Here is a 24573-nt window from a genome sequence, read left to right as displayed (position 1 = left end):
AAAACTTGGTCCAGGGAGGCGGAGGACACCGAGGATGGTATTCCTGGCTGGCGGAGAACGAACAGAGTATTGATTAAGGGGGTTTCGTCGGGAGGGATCCTCGCAGTCGAGGGGATTTCCTCTCTGAATGCACGGGGATGAATGGAGGGGGTTGCTAGCGGGGGTGTTTTGCGAACGTAGTCGTTCGGGGGTTACACGCAGGGTGGTGCGTGCGTTGCGCATGCTTGCTTCTTGTCCAGAATTCGCACGCATTCACGTATGTATCTTCGCGTATTTACGGTGCACGGTCGCCGGGCCGGTCTCTGCACGTGGCGTGATCTCGAGTGATCCACGGACAAAACTAAAGAGGGGAGTGAGATGTCGTGAAAAATTGAGACATCCGGAAGAACGAATTCTGGCTCCTTTACAGGAAAATCACGCTCGTGTTTGGAGGGTATCCAAAATTTCAGTGATCGGTCCGAAGGATCAACTTAGTCTCCTTGATTGGTAAGACCCAGTAGGCTTGTACATTCGAACCTCCAAGGAGTAGAACGGGGGCAGCAGATACGTAATCACTGTAATCAGGCGTTGTGCCTGGCCAGGAAAGTACTTGGACTTTTGAAGACGTCTACGCCAACGTTTCCTTGATTCGTCTAGCGAAGTCTCTACATTCGTTCCACCCGGGGACCAGTTTGCGGATAGGATTGAATCCGATAAGCTAAATCATAATCGTGCATCGAAGTATGTAGACCAGCGGAGCGTTCAGCCTTCTGACTCGGACTCGAGACGGGCGGAACGTTTCTGGGCCAGTTTTCAGCGTCGAATTTCTACGTGTTTGCGGTTTATATCGTTGAAGGGAGAACGTGAGTCTCCTGTGTCTGTTTCGCGAACTGTGGGTCCCGCGTGGTGAGTGCTCGACACACGTATCTACACGCAGGGAACACGCAATAGCGAGCGACTCGTGGAACAGCGCAGCGGGGCGCGCTCGTCCGTCTCGACAACACCTCTTTCTCGCTCTCCTTTTTTCCGGTATCCTGCGGTCTCTCTCTCTCTCTCTCTCTCTCCCTCTTCGACGGAGTTCTCTCCCACCCTCTCTTCCTCTCGGGCACCGGCAACACAGGGAACGAGGGAACCGGCACCGGCACCGGCACCGGCACCGAAGGGCTGCAGTTGCGATCGGATGATCGACGAGTGCGCGTCTGCTTGTGCGCGTCACCCGGAATATGTACAGTGTTCTCTCGTTATCGTTGTTGTCCTCGTTCACGTGAACCGTCGCGACTCACACAGGGACCGGAAACGAGACATGTTTACGGGGATTCGCCAGGTAAGCCGAAAATATCTGTATTCCCTCGGAAGTCGGAACACCTCGGTAGACGTTGACGCGCGCGGTGTCGGTTTACGATCGTCTCGACGACGAGACGCAGAGGGGTGTCGATCAGGGAAGGTTAACTTGTTATTGGCTGCGTTCTTATTATGGTCGCGTCGTAGCACTCGGGGACAAGTCAATGCTCCGTGCGCGATTGTCGCGCGAGATAAAGACGCCAGCAGCCCCTCGGGGCTCTTGAAATTTCGGGGATGATAGCTCTCGCCGATTCTGGAGCAATATTGATTTCTCACGAGTCTTGGAACAATGCGGGAGAGCACTCGAGAAGTTCCATGCTGAAATCGTCCGGCGTGATAGTCGTCGAACTGGTTCTCTGCCTGGGATAAGGCCGGCCACATGTTACCTCGGATTTTTAGTAATTCGAATTTCTGACAGCACTGGTGAAATTGTACGGAGAGAATATTGCTGGAACTGGTTTTCTCTGTATCGGATGATGCTGGCACATGTTACCTCAGATTGTTTCAGTTTCTCAGTCATTCGAATTTCGACGTGTCCTCGAGAAGTATCGGACAGTAAAATTGTTCGTAGAGAAGATTGTTGGAGTAACTTCTTTCGAGATAGGGATGCGAGCTTCCTCTGTGTAAGATTTAGGGGATGATTTATCCCTTGCGACGCTTGCTTTGAAGCTCACTGTGAATCTTGGAGAATATTAACGAAGAGTGTTCGGCAGAGTGTATAAATTCTGGCAGTCGTCCGTTGTCGTTTAATCAGATTTCGAGGTGGATCGAGTACAGAGTGCACTGGCGAGACGAAAGAAGGGATTCGCGAGGCCACGAGGTTCTCTCCGACTCAATCGATATCTACGTCTGAGTCGTCAGTAATTAATCGACGAGTGCCCCGATAATTGCCGGTACTTGACGTCGCGAAAGAGGCAGCGATAAGTAACAGCCACCCCGTCGACGATCACCCTTCGTTTGTGTGATAAAATGTTTAGCGTAAATTGAACGCGATTGAAATAAATTAGCAGAGCTGGTTGCCGATGGAAAATTGGATGCAACGAGTGGATGGTTGACGTCGACAACAGAATTATCGGGCAGTTTGTTTGCCGTTTTCTTATCGTATTATATGTATATAATTTTCAGTAATCGTAAAACACATTTTTATTTTCTGTTTAACTTCTTCAAGTTTTTCAGAGGAGAGATGAAATTTTATCGAGGCAGCGTGTTTTGGATATGTGTAAAAATGTTTACGTTCACGTGGAAACGCTATCTTTTGAACTTGCGACTCTTTTATAGTGGCCTTACGCGAACAGAAGCTCTAATCTACCGTCCCCGCGTGCTTATCCATTAGTTGAACCTCTCGTGCTTTATTAACACTCATTGTTGGCCAGTGTTTACCTCTTCGATAGGGGAACACACATTGATTGGCGCTGCTTGTCACCGCTTCGTCACTCGTCGCGCTCCTCGATGCGATAGCTTCGAAAGGCAGGAGGTTTCAATGAACCTCGCATCGCAAAGGACAGTCTAAAAAATCCACAAACGTCATTACACAAATGTTATTACTAGACTGCGGATCCTTGTGTATTTATGGCTTCAGAAAATGTTCGAAAAAGGGTAGACTATAAAATTCAACAAAACATTTCAGATCTGCAAATGCTACTACCACTTTCTTCGAATTTCTCGGCAAAAATTCAGAAAGAAAAAGAAAAGCTGCTGGGCGTTGGGCAGAGTGTAGACGCAGCTTTAGGTTTTCTAATATAAGCGTTTCTATTTTGCCGTGTGCTCATTAAAAGGCGGCGTTAAGCGCGTTAGGCGTAGCAGAAAGTTAAAGTTCGAATTTATTCCGCGTTTTCTCGTTGGCAGAGGAATGGCTGGTTGTTCCGCGGACGAGAAAAATGCTTTCTCGTCGCGAAATAATGATCGCGAAACACGAGACCGGCCGGAGAAAATGAAAAACAATTTCACGGCGCAGATGTCGAGACGGTTTTGCAATTTACCCGCGCACCGCGGCGCGGCGACGACGACGACGACGACGACGACGACGTTCGAGATGGTTCTCGTCGTCGAATCGGCGCGATCACGTTTCTTTTCGGCCACGTTTCTCAAAGGACAGACGCGACACGAGCGGTTTTACCGGGACGAGCCTGGCTTAAATGGCGTTTCTTGGTGTGCGCGCGGTACGAACATAAAGTCGTTAAAGAATTTCTAAGGCGTCGGACAACGGCCTGCCACCACCAGTACCAGTCTCATTACGTGTATATAGACGAGCATATATTTGCCTCGTTGCTCTCGGTGTATGTACGTGTTACAAGTACACGAATCTTCGCCATCTTCTGTAATTGAGGTTGCCTTTAATGCGGTCGACGTGCAATTCTTGTCGCTGATAAATTACTGGGACAAATGTTTGACGAGCAGTATGCCTCGAAAATTCAAGTCTCGATTACATAGATTCACGCTGAAACCGTGCGAACCCGACTTAACGACCTGATTCTCCTTCTTTTTCAATTCTACAAATGATACTCTCAAGCTTCAGTGCATTCCAGTGCCAAAGCTACAGCCCACTAAATGTATCTCGAAAATACACGTGACTCGATAATTATAATTCGACTTGATCATTTAATTATTTAGATTTCTATCCCCTACTCCTCAACTGGCGTTCGCAACACCCACGGACTATCAACGGCTTCTTTCTCGCTTGATATATTCGTGATTGTTCATTTCGCAAGGATCTAAAGTAAATTGTAAAATTAACCCTTGGACTCGAAGCAATTTTAATTCCAAAATCAAAACCTGTTTAAACCTGTTTTCTCATACAACGGTTGAGCTTTTTGCATTTTTTATGATATTAACCCGGCGTTGGTAAGGTGGGGTCTCACAGACCCACCGAAATAATATATTGTATTATAGAAATAAATACCTTTTTCATAATTATAAGATTAGGTATTGCTTAAGAGGCTTGCAATTTATCAGAGTAAAAACGCAGATCCACGAAATTAAATTTTTATTATTCAAAAATACTTAACTAATGAATCATCCTTACAATGTTACAATCAATCTAAAATCTCTGGGGTCTGTGAGACCCCACCTAACTAACGCCGGGTTAAAACTGTTTTGAATAACGCTACGGCAATTTTTACTGGCGCCAAATTAAAGAGAGACACCGTTTCCTAACAGCTCGGGGACAGAAAGCGTCTGACATTTCATTTTTATGTATACAATTTATAATACAACGTTCAAAACCAACTCGATTGGACTGCACACGAAGAGAATTATAATTTCGCGACACGGATGATTCACAGCAATTACATTTTCATTAACGCATGCATGCTCCCAGCGAATGAACATTTTGAAACAGTTCTCCTGGGAACAATGCAATTGCTCAATCGCAGGCGCTTCGGTCAATCGATTGCTCAAGGTATTCTCTTGAATTCATTATTTTTGCCTCGTCAGTCTTCTTTCTGGATAATAACAGCCACTCTACAAATGGATAATACTTTTAATTAAATGTTTGCATCGAGCACCAGAAGCTGTTCGTTTCAGAAACCTTTTTCCCAGCGCGAAAGCGCAGCCGAGCGATCACGGTTGAACTTTTCACATGTGAACGCAGATTCACAATAAAAATGTCGCCGGCCACGATTGACGGAGTCACGACTTTGTACGAACTTGCTCCCGGAATGCCCGCTGCATGCAAATAGCAAGAAAACGAGCTCACGGCGTTAGTCGATAAAACGTTCTTCGACCAATGGATAGTCCCTTAATGGCTGTTTGACGAACCGCGAGCAGTCTAAACGACAACCAGGTTGCAGGCTTATCTTTAGTGTACCGTCGTTTCCTTAATGTTCCAGCCACGGTAATTAGGGGACCGCTTACTTACTCGAACGACTCAATCAGCCTGGGAGTGTCCCGATACGTTGTACTTAGCTGTACAATGAAAATCTCCGACACAGTTTAAGATGTTCAAGTTTGGAAAAACTCACAAAGTTGAAACGAAGAGAAATGTAACAAAAAAGCAGATAAACTTACTTGATTATGGTTGAAAAAAGGTATTACAAATAAGAAGTAATTTCAGATAGAAGCTGTGAGAACACGAAGAGTCGAACGAAATTTATCCGAGATTGATTAGTCGAGAAGTTTTCGAGTTACTATTAATTAACGGTATTAATTAACCGGGAAGATAGGCTGGCTACAACATAATGCTCGTATTTATTCTACTCCTCGTTTTCTGGGGGTAGAGCGCACGGAAATAAGGGGGTCATTCATCGCGCGAAGTAAGCTTACTAGAAGGCTCGGGTTTCTTCAAAATTCCGTATGTAAATCAATTGAGGAAACCGATAACGAAGAAGGCCGCTCGGATATTATACTAGCTATCGCTTCGTTGCGATATCCTGCAGTCATGTAATTTCTGTCGGACGTTTTTACGAAAGCTATATTCTATTTCCTGCAAGCGTAAACCCTCTTGCGCAACCGCGCGAACATTCTCAATGTGATTCTCTTAAAATTCGCTAAACTCGCGCGGACACTTTAGACTCTAGGAAACTCTATACTAATCCTGTTTCTTTGGGACGACACGCATCAATACCTTCTTCCCCTTGTCTGTGCCCTAGACCACACAACAGGAGATTTCACCGCACGGCGTCCCGCAGGATAATGTTCGAAAGGATACGCGCGTATTATTCGATACTAAAACTGAGGCGCTAACTTCGCGTCCGACTGCCGCGTCGCGTCGGTCACCAAACACGACTCTATTTCGATCATCTTCCTGTTTTATTCACGATATATCGTCGAACTAATAATTGGTCAACGTTAATTAATAAGTAGACTGCGGATTTTATGCAGTTGTGACGAAAATGAGCACGTGCGATTTAAAGCAGTGGACAAATTACGAAGATTTAAGGACGTCGGTGTCCTATTTTCAGCTTAACGAGACAATTAAAAGAAGAAAGAAGTTTCTATTTGGCTCCTGTGTCTTGCAATCGATGCAAACACTTTTCTATCAATAAGAAACGTACTTTACTACAAGAAGTATCCATAAAAAATGTGAAATATCCCGTGAATTATTGACATCTCGATGAAGATTCTACTCGGCGTCGCGGATTAAACGAGTAAATGAGATCCAAAGTGTGCAACGTTCGAAAGGAAACGCGCGTTTTGCTGAACTTCGAGACGCTAATCTCGTGTCACTGGATTTAGGTACGGGCAGGATGAGGCGTAGCAGGTAGCGTCTCCTTTCACCGGAAACGCCGATAGCGACGGTTTCCTATTTTTACCGATTCGAGGAGGAAAAGAAGGAAAAGAGGGACGCGCCGCGCCGCGCCGAGAGAAGAGTTATCGATTGACGGACTTTCGCGGCGTTGCTCTTTCGTTGCTGGTTGGCTCGCGAGTAGCTTTGGCTCGCGGCACAAGGAATTCCTCGTGCGATTAGTGGAACGCTGTGGACTGTGGAGCAACAAGCCCGTACATACCCACACGCGCTCGCGATGGTCACGCTCCAAAACTGTTACTTATTACTTCAATCTTATTACCGCTAACGGAGCATTACCGCGCTTTAGAGCCATTTCTCGGCAGGACCGCGCGCGCAAAACCCCGAGGCACCGCGAGCAAGTCCGACGAAAATTACACAAGCACGATTTTGACTTTCTACTCGCGACGCGAGCCGTGCAAACCAACCCGACAGCAACCTATCGTTTTCCATTTCCTTGCCCTGGCGTGCTTCGCTTCCGTGTTTACGACGGTAATGGAATTAATCGTAACCGGCCGGGCTCGTTTCGTCGATGTATTTGTTTGCCGAGCGATTCGGTCGCGGTGCGGGATCGATCGTCCAATTAGGCGATCTCGGTTGCGGACAGACTTGTGCTCGTAATAGTATCAAATTTTCAATTGTTCAATACAAAGTTCAATATTAAACACTTTGTTTTCGAACAATGTAGAAGTAATTAGAACCGATCCGAATCTTCGACTCGATCAATAGTGAAAAAGAGATTCAAACTGGCCCGCGAACGGCTGTATTCATAACATTTTGTAGCCGACGATCCGAGGAAGGGTCTCTTCCAATCTCTTCAGGGTTAACTGACCCTTTCACCGGTGTACGGTGCATTCAACTTCCACGAGACACCCTATAGAGATTGATAGAAGCAATTACGGAAAGTTTTAATCAGGAGAATGGCGACCGGTTGTTATAAACAGTAATTTTCTCCCTCGTGGGTTCTTCGGGCTGTTCCCCGGGGGTCATTAGGAGAGGCAGCTTCAAAGGGTGACAGGGTTGACTGGTTTTATTTACGTTCGCGGTGGCTTCGCGTCAGGAAGGAAACATTTTTCTTTCTCTCTTTTCGTTTTGCTGGGCCCTCTCTTCTCTGTCCCGTTGTGGTCTGGCGTGCACAGGCTGATTCTAATAACTTGTGCACCTCTATCTAGCGTCGTTAGCCGGGTACGAGGGAACCTCGATGCAACCTGGTTGCCATTCTACGCTGCTGGTATCCGCGATGCCCGGTCAAACCACGCAGAAACGTATAGTCTCCGTGGAACGGTAATTGGACAGGCACGCTCTGTTTATGCGATTTAATTAGCCGGGTGATGCCGCGCCATTTGTACCCACGTCAGAATTCCTTCGATCTCGTTCCTCACCGACTGGCATTGAAATAAAAAGTGTGCGCGCGATACGTGTGCCGGATCCAGCGAGAGATTCCTGCCCCGCGGCTACGCGACGCTTTCTACGCTCCTGAAATCGAACTGAATCGCGCCGCTCGGACACCGGAAATTCAGAACGGAGGACGTCGCACGCGCGACCGATCCACCGACGGAACCCAAATGTCGCTTATATCGTGTACACGGACACTTTTTTGTGATCTCTCGTAGCTAGAACGACGAACGTGGAAAAGGATAGCGAGTAAACAAAATCTCGACACCAGCGCGGCGCACAGTGGGCCAATACGATCAATTCTGTGCCAAAACCAAAGAACTTTCGATAGAAATGAGATAGAGCGACGATTTCCTTTTCAAATTAAAGCTGAAATATTGCAGGATATGGGAGAAAGAGAGAGATTACGGTACGAATGTTTTTCAACTTTAAAAACCTGTGCTAAGATTTTTTTCCAAATTTTTGGCAAAATTTGTCTACTACCTCAGGATTTTGTTTAATGAAATCCTAATTTTTTCATTGAGATGATTATAATATCTCCCTATTTTCCCTTCTTTAATTTAAAACAAAAATCGTCGCTCCATCGAAAGTTCTGTGATCTTGACACAGAAATCACCAGTTTGTTGGCTTGATAGGAGAAATTTAGATGAACAGACGAAATAATAATCTACATAGCAACACTTACTCCTACTATAGATATAATTAGTTACCGTAAGCATCGTCCATACTGAATCAGACGCTGAAGGAGTTAATAGGAGTAAAAAAAGAATAAAAGGCACGCTCAGTAGACGGAAGTCTGAGATCGTGGACGTTGAATGCACTCTCGAGGTTTCAGTAAATTGCATCAGACTCGGATTAATTCAGCTCTCGCACACGACACAACTGGCTATTTGTTCGACTCGAGTGTTTCTGAAATGCTTTAAAAAAAAAGCCGTCTCACCTGAGAGAAAATGTGCCCCTGTCTTCTTTAGCTCTATTTCTTTAATGTAGATGCACTGATAAGACACTAAAAGCATCCAGTCATTCCAACATTGAGCCCTGCAACTTCATGCTACCAATGTTGCGCGAATCTTCCGTAACACCTTTTGTCTTTAACATAACAGATTTCCGCCGACTGTTGCGAAACTGTGTCTGTAATTAAGGAAATTGGGTTAATCATTTTTCCTTTACATATTTATTCCACGATTGTTGCGTGAAGGAGCTCCAACTGTTCACGACGCATACGAAATGCCAATCCGTTCAGCGTTACAGTTCGCGGCTCTGTATAGGCGTAATTTTCATTCGTTGCGATTCCCGAGGGTGGTTCTCTCCGTGAACGAATGTATCATTCGACGAATCAACCCTCATCCGTCCCTTGTGACGATTTCACACAGTTTTCTCGAAGTAAGTGATACTGTTCCGTTATTTGCTGGTAAATTTGTCCGAAAATTCATGACTAGACTGCGGATTTTATGCATTTATGGCAAAAATGGGTAATTACAATTTAAAACAGTGGAGGTATTAAGAATATTTCAGGCAACCAGTGTACTAGTTTCACCTTAATAAGATCATTAAAAGAAGAACGAAATTTTTATTTGGCTCCTGTGTCTTGCAATCAATGCAAACATTTTTTATTTTGCATAAAGATCCGCAGTCTATTCATGACTTTTATTTTTCTAATTCGAAACACATAACCGGAACACCTAAGATGTAAACTTTAACAAGTAAATAGCCTGGTTATTTTAACGATTTTATATCAGTGTTTCAATTTGGCACCGAGGGACAGATTCAGTTCGTGAAATGAGAACCAGAAATCATGTTCATAATTTTGAATTTTAGACAAATCTCCTTTGTATTCTTCGCGGAAAATAAATTTTTCTGTCAATGATAAAATCTTCAAATATAATTTCTGTCCACCGATCCCATCGAGTCTGCCGTGCAGGATTATAGTGTAGGGCTTAACCTAACTGTTCCCTAGCTAGCAGGTAGTCGCCCGAACTCTGGAGAATCGAATTGGACGGTCCTCGATCGGATACCGCTGGAACAGTGGCGTTGAATCTGTGCTCACGATAAAGCACGTCTTCTGGTTTAATTCGTTCCTGGGCTGAAACCATTGCGTCGTCCTTATTTTACGACTCCGCAGTAGATCCTTGCCAGCGGCGGCTGTACACTGTACACGCCCGTTGTTTACGTCCGCGCGAGTTTTGCCAGCCGCGTAATTCTTGAACGCGTGGGCGGCGGATTACGCGGTGAGATAGTGTCGTCGAGCTGATCCCTAAAAGGCACCGACAAAGTCGCGTGGCGACCCGAGGGAGAACGTGATGAAAGCGATACGGTAGATCCGCCGGAAGCACGGTATTTTATATTACTTGGTACCTTGTTCCTCTTAATTGAGAAATTTACGACCAGAGAACCACCTACCGCAATCATATTTCAATTTCATTCGCGTACCAAGTAGTCCATGATACGAACAGATGGAAACATTGCTCCTTTATCCTTTCGTTCCTTCATATAATGTTTTACAATGAAAAAGGTACTATCACAAATGTGCCCATAATTATGAAAGTGGTATAAGTGAAAATTGAAAGGAAACGAGTTAATCAGTTATCTCACATCGCATCGTTTTAATTCAAATTCAACTTTTTCAATCATCATGATCGTTATGAACGTTAATTCCAAGGTGCGCGTAAAAATTCGATCGCCCAGAGCGTCTTTCTCTTAATTTATCGGGACGAATAGTTTCAGCGAACAAAAATCCCGGCTCGGATGAAAGCGCGGACGATTTAATCCTGAATTTATTAAGATAATCACGCTCCAGGGGATGCAGAGTACATTCGAGCGTGTTCTGCAGGAGAAATTTTCGACGTGCACGAGCACAGATCTGCCTGTCAAGTACATATGTAGTAATATGTACATACCTTATCTGCCTCCGTCATGGACACACGCTGTTTTCCTTGACAGATAGAAAGCCAGGCTTCTCAGAGACTTACTCGGCCGCTCTAATTAAGGGTTTTCCCTCCGCGCGAGGGTAGTGAAAAGACGCTTTTGAAATTAGCGCGGTGAATGTTGAATGCGCGGCGGGCGAACTGGACCGCGTCAACGTTTCCTCGGCGAACTTCTCGGCGTCGCGGAAACTTTCGAATCAGAGCGTTCCTCGCTTCGATCCGACAATCCTGCGAATTCTATTAGTAAGTCCTCGACTTACGCAGTTAATTCGTTCCAGTGCTCCCCGATGAAAGGTTACGAATACGCTCGAAAGGAAAATTCAACGCTGTACGCAAGTAAACATTTATCTTCGTTTGTGTCGCATATGTATGTACCGACAAAGCTCCCGTTCTGCCAATCAAACGACGAATTTCACAGTTCGGAATTGGTTTTCTGATTCGCTTCCAAGAATCCGCGCATGTCGAGGACTCGCTGTACACAGAAGTCACGCGGGCACCCGTCCATTTAAATCTCGTTCGTAACTTTTCAAAGATATTCACATTTTGCATTTAACATCTCCGTCCCTAACATCTATTCTAGCTAGAATATTTCTATTCTATATGACCTATGATTTTTGAAATTTTATGGACATGAAATTGGTATGATAGCTTATACAATAGCTGAATGTTTAGTAATTGATTAGTAGACTGCGGATTTTATGCATTTATGACAAAAATGGGTAAGCACAATTTAAAGCAGTGGACATATTAAAAAGATTTAAAGACATCAGCGCACTGGATACCGACATATTTAATAATGTAAACAATATTTTGGATAATGGTACGTCAATTCTTAGTGGCGCCTCACCATTCAACTTAAATTAATAAACACGGCCCGGTGTTTCGCGACTAGGTCGAAAGATCTCGCCGTGTACGCAGGCGACAAGCGCGGACATCGTCTCGCGGAGGTCCCCATTCGACGATCACGGGAGGACGATTGTCGTCTATAGCGGTGTGTCAGTGTGCTACACGTGCTCGAATGCAATGCTCGGATGCAATGGGTTTGTCGCCCACGCACGCCAGAGCCTCGTACTACAAACCGGACGCGAGCCGACCCGCCGCGCCGCGCCGCGCCGCGCGCCGTGTTGGTATGGCGGATGTCTGCGTGACGAGTCGCACAACAGTCGTTTGCGCCGTTTCACGACCATGGCAAACTTTCTGGGAACCGTCGACGAAGCCGCACGAGCTATCGCCGATCCTATTCGCCGATTATGCGAGCGACGAGTGCGATTGTTAGGCGGTCGTTGCTCCACGGTCCTGGACTTTGACGCGGTTTTCCTGATTGAATAACGAGATGCTCGACGCTTATCTCGCGCGCGAGCTCGTTCCGAAACGACAACTGTTTGCAGACGACTGCTCCCGATCGTATTCACTGTGCCAAGACACGGAGTAACAAATACAGTTCTGTTTAGGTGGCAAAACACTGCTATCACATCAGCACTACGCCACTATCACGTTTCTTCTTGTTTCACTTCGTAAAAATCACATTTGTCACGGATAAATCACCATAGACGTATTTGTCGCGTGGGTGCGTCCTTTGCAAGATTGTTCGACGTCGTACGATCGGCAAGGCATGTTTATTTCATGAAACTCGGAAGTTACGTACCGTTTCGAGCACCAACGCTGTTATTATTACCACGCGTTGAAATCACCAGAACGGACTTTCCAACGATTACGACCGCGGCCGCGGACGAACTGCGCGAACCAATTCAATCATTCGGTCTTAAATTGTCGATATTTATGCAAATTCTCGGTTTCGGAGACGCACTTAGAGAAAGCGCCGTTCAGAGAAACGTTATTTGCTGCAGTTACGACTCCGATTGATCAAAATAAACATAACCTTCGAGTTTCACTGTTACACTGACGCTAATCTCTACCGACTGAACCTTTTTTTGACCTGGGAGGCTAAATTGAATGTAGAAGTCGTAAAACCTAATTGCCACAATTGTTGAAAATCTCTCGGATGGTCGACCGTGCCATAAATGTAGGCAAATAGAAAAAAGAATGTATTTAGGTAAACGATTTTTATATACCTGCAGTACCAATGAACGACGTACATATTTTGATTCGTGTAACATTATAGCCAATGAATAAAACTACCACGTATAATACGTCGGATAATTCGAAGGTGTTATTCTTGAAAATGTTCGTGCCAACCAAACATTTTCTGCCTGAAACATTTTCTTGTGTTGATAGAAACAAGGATATTCACGGAGAGATATTTTCGGCGCAAGTTTTAGGTGCCTCACCCTGTATATTCCCAATCCCGTTATTTTTCAGACGTACCGTGTATAAGCCTAAGCGAACTGCGTGGTCTAGTGCATCCGCAAGGTCTCGTAATTAAGAGATACTCGTGTCAAAGCAAACAACGTTCTGACGCGAACTCGTTATCTTGCTTGTTCGCGATGCAGACTGTGTTACCTTGAGCCCGACACGTTGCTCTTTGCTCGATTTGTCATGATAACGCGAAATCGGCATTAATTGGCGGGCCGTCGTTGGATAATCGATCACCGCGGCCGGTTGATTTATGAAGAGCTTCATCGCGAGGTGATATCCCTCGCCCACGCGGCGGCCTTTAGCCGCGAGAAAACGCCGCTTCCATCGCGCAGTTCTATTTCGCTGTTGAAGCGGTAGGCGAAAAATATCAGGTTTCTCGCGGTCAGATTGCTATTATTCGATCGTCCAAGAAAAATTGGCCGCATCTCGAAGCACTGAGGACACAGAAAACGTATCTCGTCACCTGGACGCGCGCGTTTTCCAGCCGTGTCACCTGTTTACCAGGGATTGCGTTACGTGGGCCAGAACCAGTGACGACACACGTTAATGGATCGATGTCGAAGGACACTCGTAGGTTTGCCCGCCGAAGTCACTCGAGACGATTACTGGGATTTCATTTCATCGATCTGCAGCGCATTCTTGCATCAGAGACGGATTTGCGTCACCGGAGGCGGCGGCGGTGGCGGCTGACACGTCCTCCGATCGACCACGAAGGATTTATGAAAATCGTACGGACGTTTTCCCCCCGGTTTTTAATACCTCCGCCGTTCGATCATCCAGTCCCACGCGACGCGTATTCCGCAAAGCCGCGAGGCTTACTCGCGAGATCGATGAATGCTAATAACGAACTTGAGTGCCGTTTAAACACAGAGGCGTTCGCAGGCTTATGAAAATTTATACCTTCTCGGAGAACCGCCCTGGGATACCTTGAGGCGGTTTGCAACGGACGGGGAAGGCTGAATTTCATGTACTGTGTCAGTTATCCGTAAAGGGAGTATGTACATACCTGGATTGTCTACTCGTTGATCCAACTGCCGAAAAGATACCGAAGCTACTATCAAACATTGAAGGACCTCCTTCAAACAGACACCCGCAACATAAAACCCATTCATTCCCAAAACGCACTTGAAACGCGCGCCGTTTCCTTGCTGCCAGTCAACCGGCGCACTAAAAGTGTGCTCTCCGGAGGTCTTGAACCACTCGGTCTCGCTTATGTCCCGTTTATGGCTTGAAAGGGACGACCAACGATGTTACGTCCTCCGGCATCATCGTATCGCTCGATCCCGCGAATAATCTTTCTCTTTCGAGAGGCGACCACCGCTCGTTCGCGAGTGTCTACTTGATAGAGAAAAAATAATCAAAGTAAACCGTGCCGGATTATCTTTTTTTTGAACTTCGAAATTTCGCTGTTATGTTATACTTGATACGATTACAGTGACTGTAAAAAGTGATTGGACACTCCAACCTTTCGAAAAAATACGCCACCACAGCTGAAAAATTGAAGTCGGGCATTTTACTACGTTTTTATTAGCTTGCTTTCTTGTCTGTCTGTTTGCCTGTTCGGTACAAATTTTGCAATTGATTTTAAACTAACTTCCCGATGAGCTAGAGACTTGAAATTTTAAACATAGCTCAGAACTGGATGACAATGCAATATTTAAAAACAAAATTTTAAAAAGCCTATGTTTTACACAAATACCCCAATATTTTATGACTAGACTGCGGATCTTTTTGCAAAATAAAAAATGTTTTCATTGATTGCAAGACAAAGGAGCAAAATAAATATTTCTTTCTTCTTTTAATTATCTGATCAAGCTGAAACCAATACACACTAACGTCTTTAAATCTTCTTAATATGTCTACTGCTTTAAGTTGTGCTTACCCATTTTTGTCATAAATGCATCAAATCTGCAGTCTATTTATGACACACAATGCTTATATCAGTACAACTTCATCTGATTCGAAACTTCGTTCCTTCGAGTCTTCGGAGAATCGAAGCTTCGGAAAAGTAACAGCCACATGCCGGATGGTAACGCGACTTTTACATCGTTCGTGTAACGAGCGCGATAACATAACACGATCGTTCTTTCTGTTGTGTAGGGTCACGTAATCGCCAGACGCGCTGCATTGCACAGCGTCGCCTTCTACTCGTCGGCAGTCTGAAAGCCGAGGAATCCGGTGGTGCATCTAAATAGGGAGAACACTGCAGGCTGAAAAGGGACTAAACGTCCGGGCCAAGACGAACCGGGGGGAGCCGGTGCAGGCCATCGGGATACTCTCGAGAGCCCTTTCTGCCTCCAGCCTTCAGCCTCCAGGATGTCGTACGCCAACCGATTCCCGCCTTCCCAGCACACTCGATATCGCAGCAGCTGGGGGCCATCCTCGGTGACTGTGTTCAATCGCGCGGACGTACCGAGACCCTCGCCGGAAGAGGAAGAGTTCGCGGAGTTCTATCACGAGCGTCTCCACTCGGCCCAAAGCAGACAGTTGCTGCCGCTTCAGGAGGACCTCGCCGATTGGATCAATAAAACGTTGAGTGAGTACTTACACAGAGACTTCCAAATCCGGGCTCGCGGGCCTCGCCTCTCGACGTATCTCGGATAGACGGTAAACTTGAATGCTATTCAAATATCTTATAAATAGACCGCGGATCTTTATGCACTTATGAAAAAATTGGTTGAATGCAATATGAAACAGTAATATTGTTTTCAACGTAACAAAGTTATTACGGGATAAAATTAATTTTTCTTTTACTTCTGCTTCTCACAATCAATGCAGAACATTTTTATTTCGCATGAAAATCCGCAGTCCAGTCATAAATCTCCACATTCTGAACAGCTTTTTCCTATGCAAACAACAGGCAGTCTCGTTCAGCTTTTTTAAAAACTTAAAAAATATTTTTGCGAATATCTCGAATATCAAATATCAAAATCCGAGAGGAAGTACCGTTAGCGTTTCTGCGAGACCTTCGAAAACAATCGAATTTTTCCGTAACAATCGGCGCGACTTTCATCTGTTGATCCGCGCGCAAGGTGTGACGAGCATGTTGAAACGAAAGGGAAGTTCTTGTGGTTCGAGCGATCCAATTTTAATTAGGATCGTTGAGTCGCCAGTACTCCGCTTTTTGTCCGGTGCTTTCCTTCGCGTTTGCAACATATCGGCGTGGCCAATTAAGTGTTCCGTTTCGAGCGATCCTTCCAATACGCGTCGAGGATGCTATTTTCCATAGAACTTTTGACTGATGAGCGAGCCTCGCATTCAGGCCAATGATGCAGCTTTCCGGTGGAAATTTCCGATAGCCATTAGCCGATAATCAATGATTCTTCTGATTGATGAAAGGAAGCCACGGAAGTTCGGCCTGTTCATCGCCGTAACGCTAGCGCAACTCTCCTAATCTGACTGATTCATCGCCGAGGCTTCGACTTCGGTGGTTCGCGAATTTCTCTAGCAGTTTTACGCAATCCCCTAATATTTCTTCCGTGCGTGGAAAGCGCGGATCTTTGAATATTCATGCGGGCACGGTTGGGCTTCGATTTTTCGCGGTGCGCGAAAGTTGCGCTGTGATGCAACGATCAACTCGTTCTACACTAGTTGCAAACTCATCTCCGTGGATATTTTTCGCGTATTTTGTTAACACAATCCTCGTAGGAAGGCTTGGTTACGAAGATCGGATCACGCATCGGATGTGGCGTGCACGCGGCTCTTGCGCTGCACAAAAGGCTCGCATCTGGCACGACGACGGCGACGTGGGAAAGGATATTCGTAACATTTGGCCTTTCGTTTCGTCGTGTTTTCGGCGCACCGTCACGCAAGTACACGCGAAAAAAATCGCCCGAGACCATCGCTGTCCTCGTGGACGAAATTTCAATCGCGACGCACTGACTCCACTTGGCAATTCCTACCGCGTGTTACGCGATTCGATTATTCGGACTTCATCCGAGATCTTGTATTTTCGGAACGGATTCGCCAAAGATCTGCCGGTGTTTCAGCAACTTTCGCTTTGGACGTTAATGCGAGACTTTTTTACGTGAATCAAAAGCAGGCACATTTCGAGAATGTGCTCTCGAAAGTTTACAGTCTGATTCGCAAAAATAACGAAGTTACAGACCATTTAGTGCGGTGTAACAGAGTTTGGTGCACCTAGCCTGGCAATTTTAAACTTTTAATAATCTTTGATGCAATGAATAACAAATATTTACGCAGATACAGATCTTTATGGATCAGTCTATCGGAACCAGAATCCTGAATGTGTCCCGCCGCATTCTGAAGATCTTATTAAAGTTCCAATAAACTCTCCTAGCTCGGGAGCTATCAGATCGTTCGGAACGACACCACGCACTTATTCCATCTGATATTTAAAGAATAAATGCGCTTTTACAGGAAGTTATTAAACCGATCCATTATCTCGTATAAATGTCACAATAACTTTCCCTTCCAATTCCGCTGATACATCGAGAACGTGTTCCCGAGGAACAAGAACGAATAAACCCATAAAATCCTTGATCCACTAACAAGCTAGCCGTACATCTCAGATTTATCCTCCAATTAACATAATCTAGAATCTCTAATGAGAAACCTCCGAATTAATCCATCATCCTCCAAGTGTTTCGTGCTGTACGTTTTCTCAAGGTGGTGCGGACTAGCCGAAGAAAAGCTCCAAGAGATCGATATCACTAATTTGCCACGCCAGTTGTTTTTCTCCTCAATTTCATAAAGCAAACTGTAGCGGGAACATCGATACCCGATATTCTCGATGATCCTCGGACCGATAACTTCGCGAATTTCAAAGCTGGTGAAAGTTTTCCGATTAGACCGCGTTACTCGCGAAGAACCGGCACGTTCCCAGTAGGATCGCCGAGAAACAGATTGGAAGAACCTGAAAAGTTTTTTTCTGGTTCCGCTCGAGGTACCAAGGGTGGGTTCAGCGAATACGAATCGCTCGTTGTTTGATCGTTTCACCTACTTCTCGCTCCGAATCGCCGTCGTTTCTGATTTCTCCGCTCGTTTTTCGTGTCGTCGCGTTTTTACGACACCGAGGATTTGCATGCGAACTCCCGCTTCCCTCGCGACTCGCGAGAAATCGATCCGTTTGGAATATTTTGGTCACCGAACGACCCACAAATTCCTTGATCGATAGCATTCGGTCTCGACCGTCTCGAGCAGACCGAACACGTGAGAACACGGCCACGGCCCCGGTCCCGGAATGATTTCGGTGTCATCGGACACCACTTCGAGACCTCCGTCAGCGAAACCCTTGATAGGGCAATCTTAGCCAAACAACCACTTCTAATTTCCCATATCTTTCTCACCTAATTTATCCTAGCCAAAACTGTTTTACCAAAGCACACTGCCATTCCGACGAACAAAACGCACCAACCACTCTCCCCGATTAGAATTCATTTTGTCACCCGATACAGTTTCAGCCAACAAATAGAACAGGATCCGAGTCGATGTAATTTCGACCGAAACCTCGAGAACATTGTATACAAGTCTTAACTTTAAAAATTAAACATTTCTTCCGACCTAGAATATTTAACTCTGTAAAAGTAACGAGAACGAATGAAAATGATTAACTTCGTTCACGGAAAAGTCGTGTATCATCGAGCAAGTCGAAAGTTTGATTTCTCAGTACAACGAGGATATTTTTCTTTTTTGCGAGGGGCGACTCTCCGTAGAAGAACGATGTTTATTTCAATCTCGCGCACAAGTGTGACCGCCTTTCTGAACTAGTACTTGCCTAATACGGCGTCAATACGAGCCGATGCGTAAAACCGAACCGCCCCGATATATCGAACGTCGAAGTAGCCGTCTCCCGGAGCGGAGGTTCTCTAAAGTAAATTACACCGTTTCCTACTGAAGAATATAGGATTGCAGTTTCTGGTACAGCAAAAACGAGGTTGACCGCATCGATTTCAAAATATGTAGTAGCCTGCTAAATCTTGCACGTGTTCGGTGTACAGTCTAAAAACGATGAGTGCTCCAAGAACAATGAATGTTTAAATATCCAACATCGATAAGATTTTAGCAGAATTTCTAAAATATAGGCCAAGCTAAAAAAAACACTTTTTACCGAAGAAAGAATATCAGTACGTTGTCAAATCGATATCGACAATCGTGCTTGGGTCTGCCTACATTTTTAGAACGTTCCGTTGCTTGTCCTGCTGGAGGTTTCTTTTACACAATGTTCACCATTTGTTTAAATTCGACGAGTGATTCGTTGCTGGCCGTTATCGAAGCGATAAAGACAAAGTTCTCGGAGTGGCGAACGACGGGATCAAAATCGATTTGTCCGCTCGGCGTCGATTTAATCATCAGAGGCCGGTGTGCCGACGACGTTGTTATCGATGCCGAGGGCAGGTTGTCTCGCTGCGAAACGTCTTGTAACGTTGCCATATATTTTGGTGAACGGAGCGCGCGGTTTCGCGCGACCTCGAACAATCCAGCCGCAAGATCTGGACCACCGTGGAAGATTGCGACACGAGGCGGTCTCGGGTAAAAAACGAGTAATACGCGGATCAGCCGGCACCGTGTCGTCTCGCGAGATGCGACCGGATCCTTCCGATTCGGCTCGAATCGCGCCAGAGTTCGCGAACACTCGTTCATTAGCGTTTCGTTTCCACGGAATTTTTACAGTGAATTTATTTTCTTTATTGGGAAGAGAGAGAGAGAGCGACGGCTGGATTTTTGCTTAAAAAGGATGCTGAACGCTTGGTTATACTTCCAAAAATTCTGGAATGGCCAACAAGATTCAATAATTACGGTAAAAAATGACGAACGAAGCGCATCTACGCGAGAGTGGATCTTAATGGGCTAATCCTCCTAATCGTTTCAAGTTTCCACTCATCCTTATGACAAGTACGTGTGCATAAAGTCCGCGATCTAATCGTCACGTCAACGTCCTCGCAGCACGTAATGTCCAGCGCGCGAACGAGGGGAAGAAATACTCGTATAATTTCGTGGAGAGGGAAACGCGAATGCTCCTAAACATCCGGAGTTTAGAGGCCGCAGTAAAACGCGGATGCCTAAGTAAACCGGTAATGAATCGAACACCGGCATTATACGCCGAGGTTGATCAGACGCGTCTAATTATATCGCGCCGCAATATCACGGTGACACGCTACTCTCTGTGTAGCTTCAAAGCCCGAACGGACCGAGATAGGTCGGCAGCCTTTATGGTGGAACTTGCACGCGCGCACGCGCGCGCGCGTGTGCGTGTGTGTGTCTGCATCGTCAGCCGTGTAGCAACTATTCTTGCTCGCGGGTCTACGATTGAAGTGTGCACCCACACTCGGTCGTGTTAGCCGAGCACACAACGCTTGAAATGCGCCGTGAGCCGGTCAGCACTCCTGCAGGCATTCGATCGAGAACCGTGGAAGCGATTCCCGTGTAAAGCAGGAAACTCCATTGATATTTCAACATTTTTGTCTCTGGAAAACTATTAGCTGTACGATTAATAATGAATTTTAAATACTCTTAGCGGATGAAGTTGACTCGCAAAATGGTGAATTTGGAGCGCGAGACCTGTAGTTCCACTATAAATAATTGAAAATGTCAATTTACCGTTCATTTCGGCGATATTCGTCGGTATGTGGCACAAACTTGGAATACTCGCGACATACAGATCGAGTATTCGACGTAGGCGGAATCGTTGATTCCCAAAGCGAGAAATGAATCGTCGGGATCGATTCGGAATGCGGGACGCGTTTTGAATATATCGCGTGTAACCTCTTTCCGCGATCGACAACGGTCGTAGATCTTAATGCAGCGATCTACAAGCGCTCTGTCCGGTCTCGTCGAAGATAATGAACATCGGGCTCGCAGCGGACTTGTTATCTCGCGATAATCATACAAACAAACCAGCGGAACCATAAGTTGAATCGCTGCAACATCATCCGGAAAATCAGGGACGCGTCGGTCGAGTGAAATTTCCATCGATTTGCATACTCGGCCGGAACGTCGATAATTGAGCGAACAGGCGGAGACCTGCTCGAAATAATTCGGTTCGAACACTTTCTCCAAATGTTTCGGAAATATTGGGTTGGCAAATGAGTTCGTTCGGTTTTTGTGATTTATTTCACTGTAAAAAACCGAACGAACTTATTTGCCAACCCAATACATGAATCTTTTTCTTCTTGGTCGGAACAGGGACTTTGGAAGGACACATTGAAACGTGTGAGCCAAGGTGGATCATCGTTCAAACGGGAAATCCTCCCACGCGGGTCTTCAGAGCGTCGCGTCGGGCAGAGATTCGAGCGAATCGCCGAAATTCCACAGAAATTGTTGGAATGATGCGCGAATGGTCGGGACCTTTCGACCCACACCTCGAGTCTCCCGCAGCCGCAACGGGTCTGACTCAACCGGAAGTCAGTCGGGCACCCCTCTTCCTTCGTGCCACTTCTTCTCTCCCTGCGTCGCCGTGGTGTACCTGAAGCCGCATTACGCATAATGGGCGTACGCCTTCCTAATACGCTTGCGCGTGTGCGAGCACACCACCGGCGCGGCGGCGGCGATACTCGCCGGGATGCCGGGATTCGCGAGCGGATCGCTTGTTTGGCACGGGCCATGGACGAGCATCGAGCCGTGAACCGACCAGACGGTTCAGCAATTTGTCGCCGACCCCTTCGATGAACCCGAATCTCGTGGAAAGCCGGTTTATTGCCGGTCTTTGAGCGCGCCGAAACGAGACGGAAATTGATAGCGAGAGCGGAAATTGAAAGGCTGATTTTTTTCATCAGCCTCTTTCCGCCAGTGAGCAGTTACGTAGTATAATTAGTCTCCGGGATCAGTACGTTTTTTATGCTAATTCCTGCAAGCGTCAAAACGAATAAATAAAGCTTGACGGGTTTTAAAACGTGTCTGTATTATTATATCTATTAAAAAAATAAAATCAGGCGAAACCGACCGCTTAATGGATTTTTTCACCTGGCGGAGCCGGATTGCGCTGGGCGCTTTGGACACCGCGCTGGGAATCTTAATTGGCCATTGCCACTTGAATCCGAGGCAAGGGCTCCTCGAAAAAATTGTTTGGCTTGCGGGAAAACGAGATGTCTCTCTGAAGCGTACCAAGTAGCCGGTTTTAAAGCTGCACGTAATATCAGGCAGATAGCTCTTAATTTGATTACCTGCCACACGCAAGGTCGATTGATGTACTCGGGAAATGTCGGGATATGGACAAATAAATCAACCTTAGATCTTGCGAAGGTTCCGCAAAAACCGTAAATAGAAATGGTAAGATAATGATACCGTATTATACCCTATACTTTTCTATTTACGACCAGTAACTTTGAAATTGCATAGTGTAGAGTGTAGAATATTCTTTTCCTATACAAACCTACGAGATTAAAGAAAAACTTACGGATATACTTTTTGGAGCCCGCGCGATTTCAACGACGAACGATGGCAGGTGAAACTATGTATGTTCGCGGAGAGGACATAAATCAGCCCGAAAGATAAACATCGTACGTAGAGTAATGCAACATTAAGAGAGTCCCCCCGAGTAACTCACGCGAGTGTCCTTCGGCGGAGGATACCCCGTGTGTGGCCGGGTACACGATGAAATTAAAATTATCGAGCCGAGTCATGTTTTATGGTAACAGGCAATCGCAGTGATATATCGCGCTCGAATTAATGCACCGATCGAACAATGCCAAGGACGACGGATCGGAGATGCTGGAAAAGGATCGAATCGCACTAAAGAGGTCAAGCGAGTATTAAAATCGAAGGGTAGCGTATCAAGGATATGAAAGAAATGCAGGTCACGGTGTGCGATAGTTATCGATGCACTGGAGAGCATATATCTTATACAGAGAGAGAGGAGAAGAAACATCGATGCCTTAATCAATAAAACCGGCTGCCCTTCGAAGAGATCACGAATTTCTTCGATGTATAAATCTTCTTTGCCTGTACTTCTTTTGTCGCAGGCTTCCCGAAGCATAAAGTACTCGCTGGGGACCAAGGGTCTTCGCATCGCGTCACCCGCGATTTGTACTAAAGTGCACATTAACCCTTAACACACGAGTGGCGACTCTGAGGCATAGAATGGAAAAATATTCTATGTCACAGAAGAAATGTTTTTAGCTTTCGTGTTAAAATAGTTCCGAATGCAAAGGGTTAAATATCATAAAGAATATATCTTAAGAAATCCCCATTTTACTTCCTTCCCAATAACCAAACGACGAAACCAATGAAAAACGTGCGAAATGGATCTTCTCCAAAAGACTGTATGCTCACAACTTGCCATCGCCGTAGAATCTCCGATGGTATCGGTATCGAACGTTATTGAAACGTCTAGAAATCCCTCGGTTCGCCGAGTTGTAAATCTGCCGTGCAGGATAATGTTCCCAGGTGAATTCGTTCCGATATCAGCATCTAATTACCGGTGTACGTAGCGGGGCCTTTCTTCGGGCGGCGTTATTGCCCCGTCGGGCACCGTCAAACATAAATTAGACGCGTGTGCTCGAGTATCCGCGCAGAGTTCCGGGTGACCGAGTTGTAGTTCGTCGCTTGGTTCGCACTCGAATACGCTCACGCCCGTGATCTTTCGTAAGATCGAAACGGGGAGTAGGCATCCTACTCGAGAGAGCAGCTGTTATCACGAGGTTGGGCTCGCTTCGCCATTGTGTCCCAGCCATATGCGAACAATATTCGCGATCCAGATTCAGCCGGCGTGGCGCGGTGCGGCGCGGCGCGGCGTCCTGTGTTACAAGTAAACGTGAACGTGAACGTGCCCCGGCTGCACGTACACGTGTGCTCGGTGTGTGGAACGTGTGATGGACTTTACTCCATAAGCCCGGCCGTTAAAAACTTTTTTCCCCGGTTCTGCCCCGGGTGCAACCCTATTGTTACCGGGTCGAGTCACGAGCCTGTGCGCCGGTTCTCATTACCATCCGTATCTGCGAGGCTTTATCGCTCCGTCAGCCCAACCTAGTTCCTATTTCCCATCGTATCCCACCTATATCTATTATACGTGGCATGGATCGTGTCGCGGGTTTTCCTTAGATTCCCCGCCGTCGATCTATCGCGCGCTCTATCCAGGGGATCGTGGGAGAATCGACGCGACGAAACTATGCAACTGTACGAGCTGTGTTCAAAAAATAACGACAATTTCGTATTTTTTTTTTGTAAACATGTCTGACCAGCGATCACACTTCATTGCTTGTTCGTGATTTTTTGGCCTAAACCGACACTGTAACGATGCCTCGTGTGACTCTCTTTTCTCTTTCCAAAAATAACTGAAGTTTGCTGTAAACGCACAAAGATCCGCAGTCTAGTAATATCTAATGGAAAGTCTTTTGAATGGGATAACATCCGTATAAACGATAGAATGAAATTCTTTCCGAAAAATGAAAATTCACACAGTCCTGTAAGGTAATTGTAAGATGCTGAGGAACGTCTGTA

At 45.9% G+C, this 24573-nt stretch overlaps 1 protein-coding gene across 2 annotated transcripts in view; it reads left to right on the top strand.

The window, feature by feature from the left end:
• The first annotated feature begins 273 nt into the window (after window positions 1–273).
• Window positions 274–24573, top strand: part of LOC143220392 (growth arrest-specific protein 2) — a 33402-nt gene continuing 9102 nt past the window's right edge. The window contains exons 1-2 of one of the 2 annotated variants that reach the window (XM_076446054.1): window positions 274–486; window positions 15277–15712. In XM_076446054.1, coding sequence (XP_076302169.1) covers window positions 15493–15712 — 220 coding nt within the window. In that variant the 5' untranslated portion in view covers window positions 274–486; window positions 15277–15492. Of the gene's footprint in view, window positions 487–535; window positions 1304–15276; window positions 15713–24573 lie in introns of those variants that run through there. The other variant, XM_076446047.1, reaches the window with a different exon arrangement.

Source organism: Lasioglossum baleicum, chromosome 2 (assembly GCF_051020765.1).
Source record: "Lasioglossum baleicum chromosome 2, iyLasBale1, whole genome shotgun sequence".
Classification (NCBI taxonomy): Eukaryota; Metazoa; Arthropoda; class Insecta; order Hymenoptera; family Halictidae; genus Lasioglossum; species Lasioglossum baleicum.
This window is presented reverse-complemented; position numbering and strand designations above follow the sequence as displayed.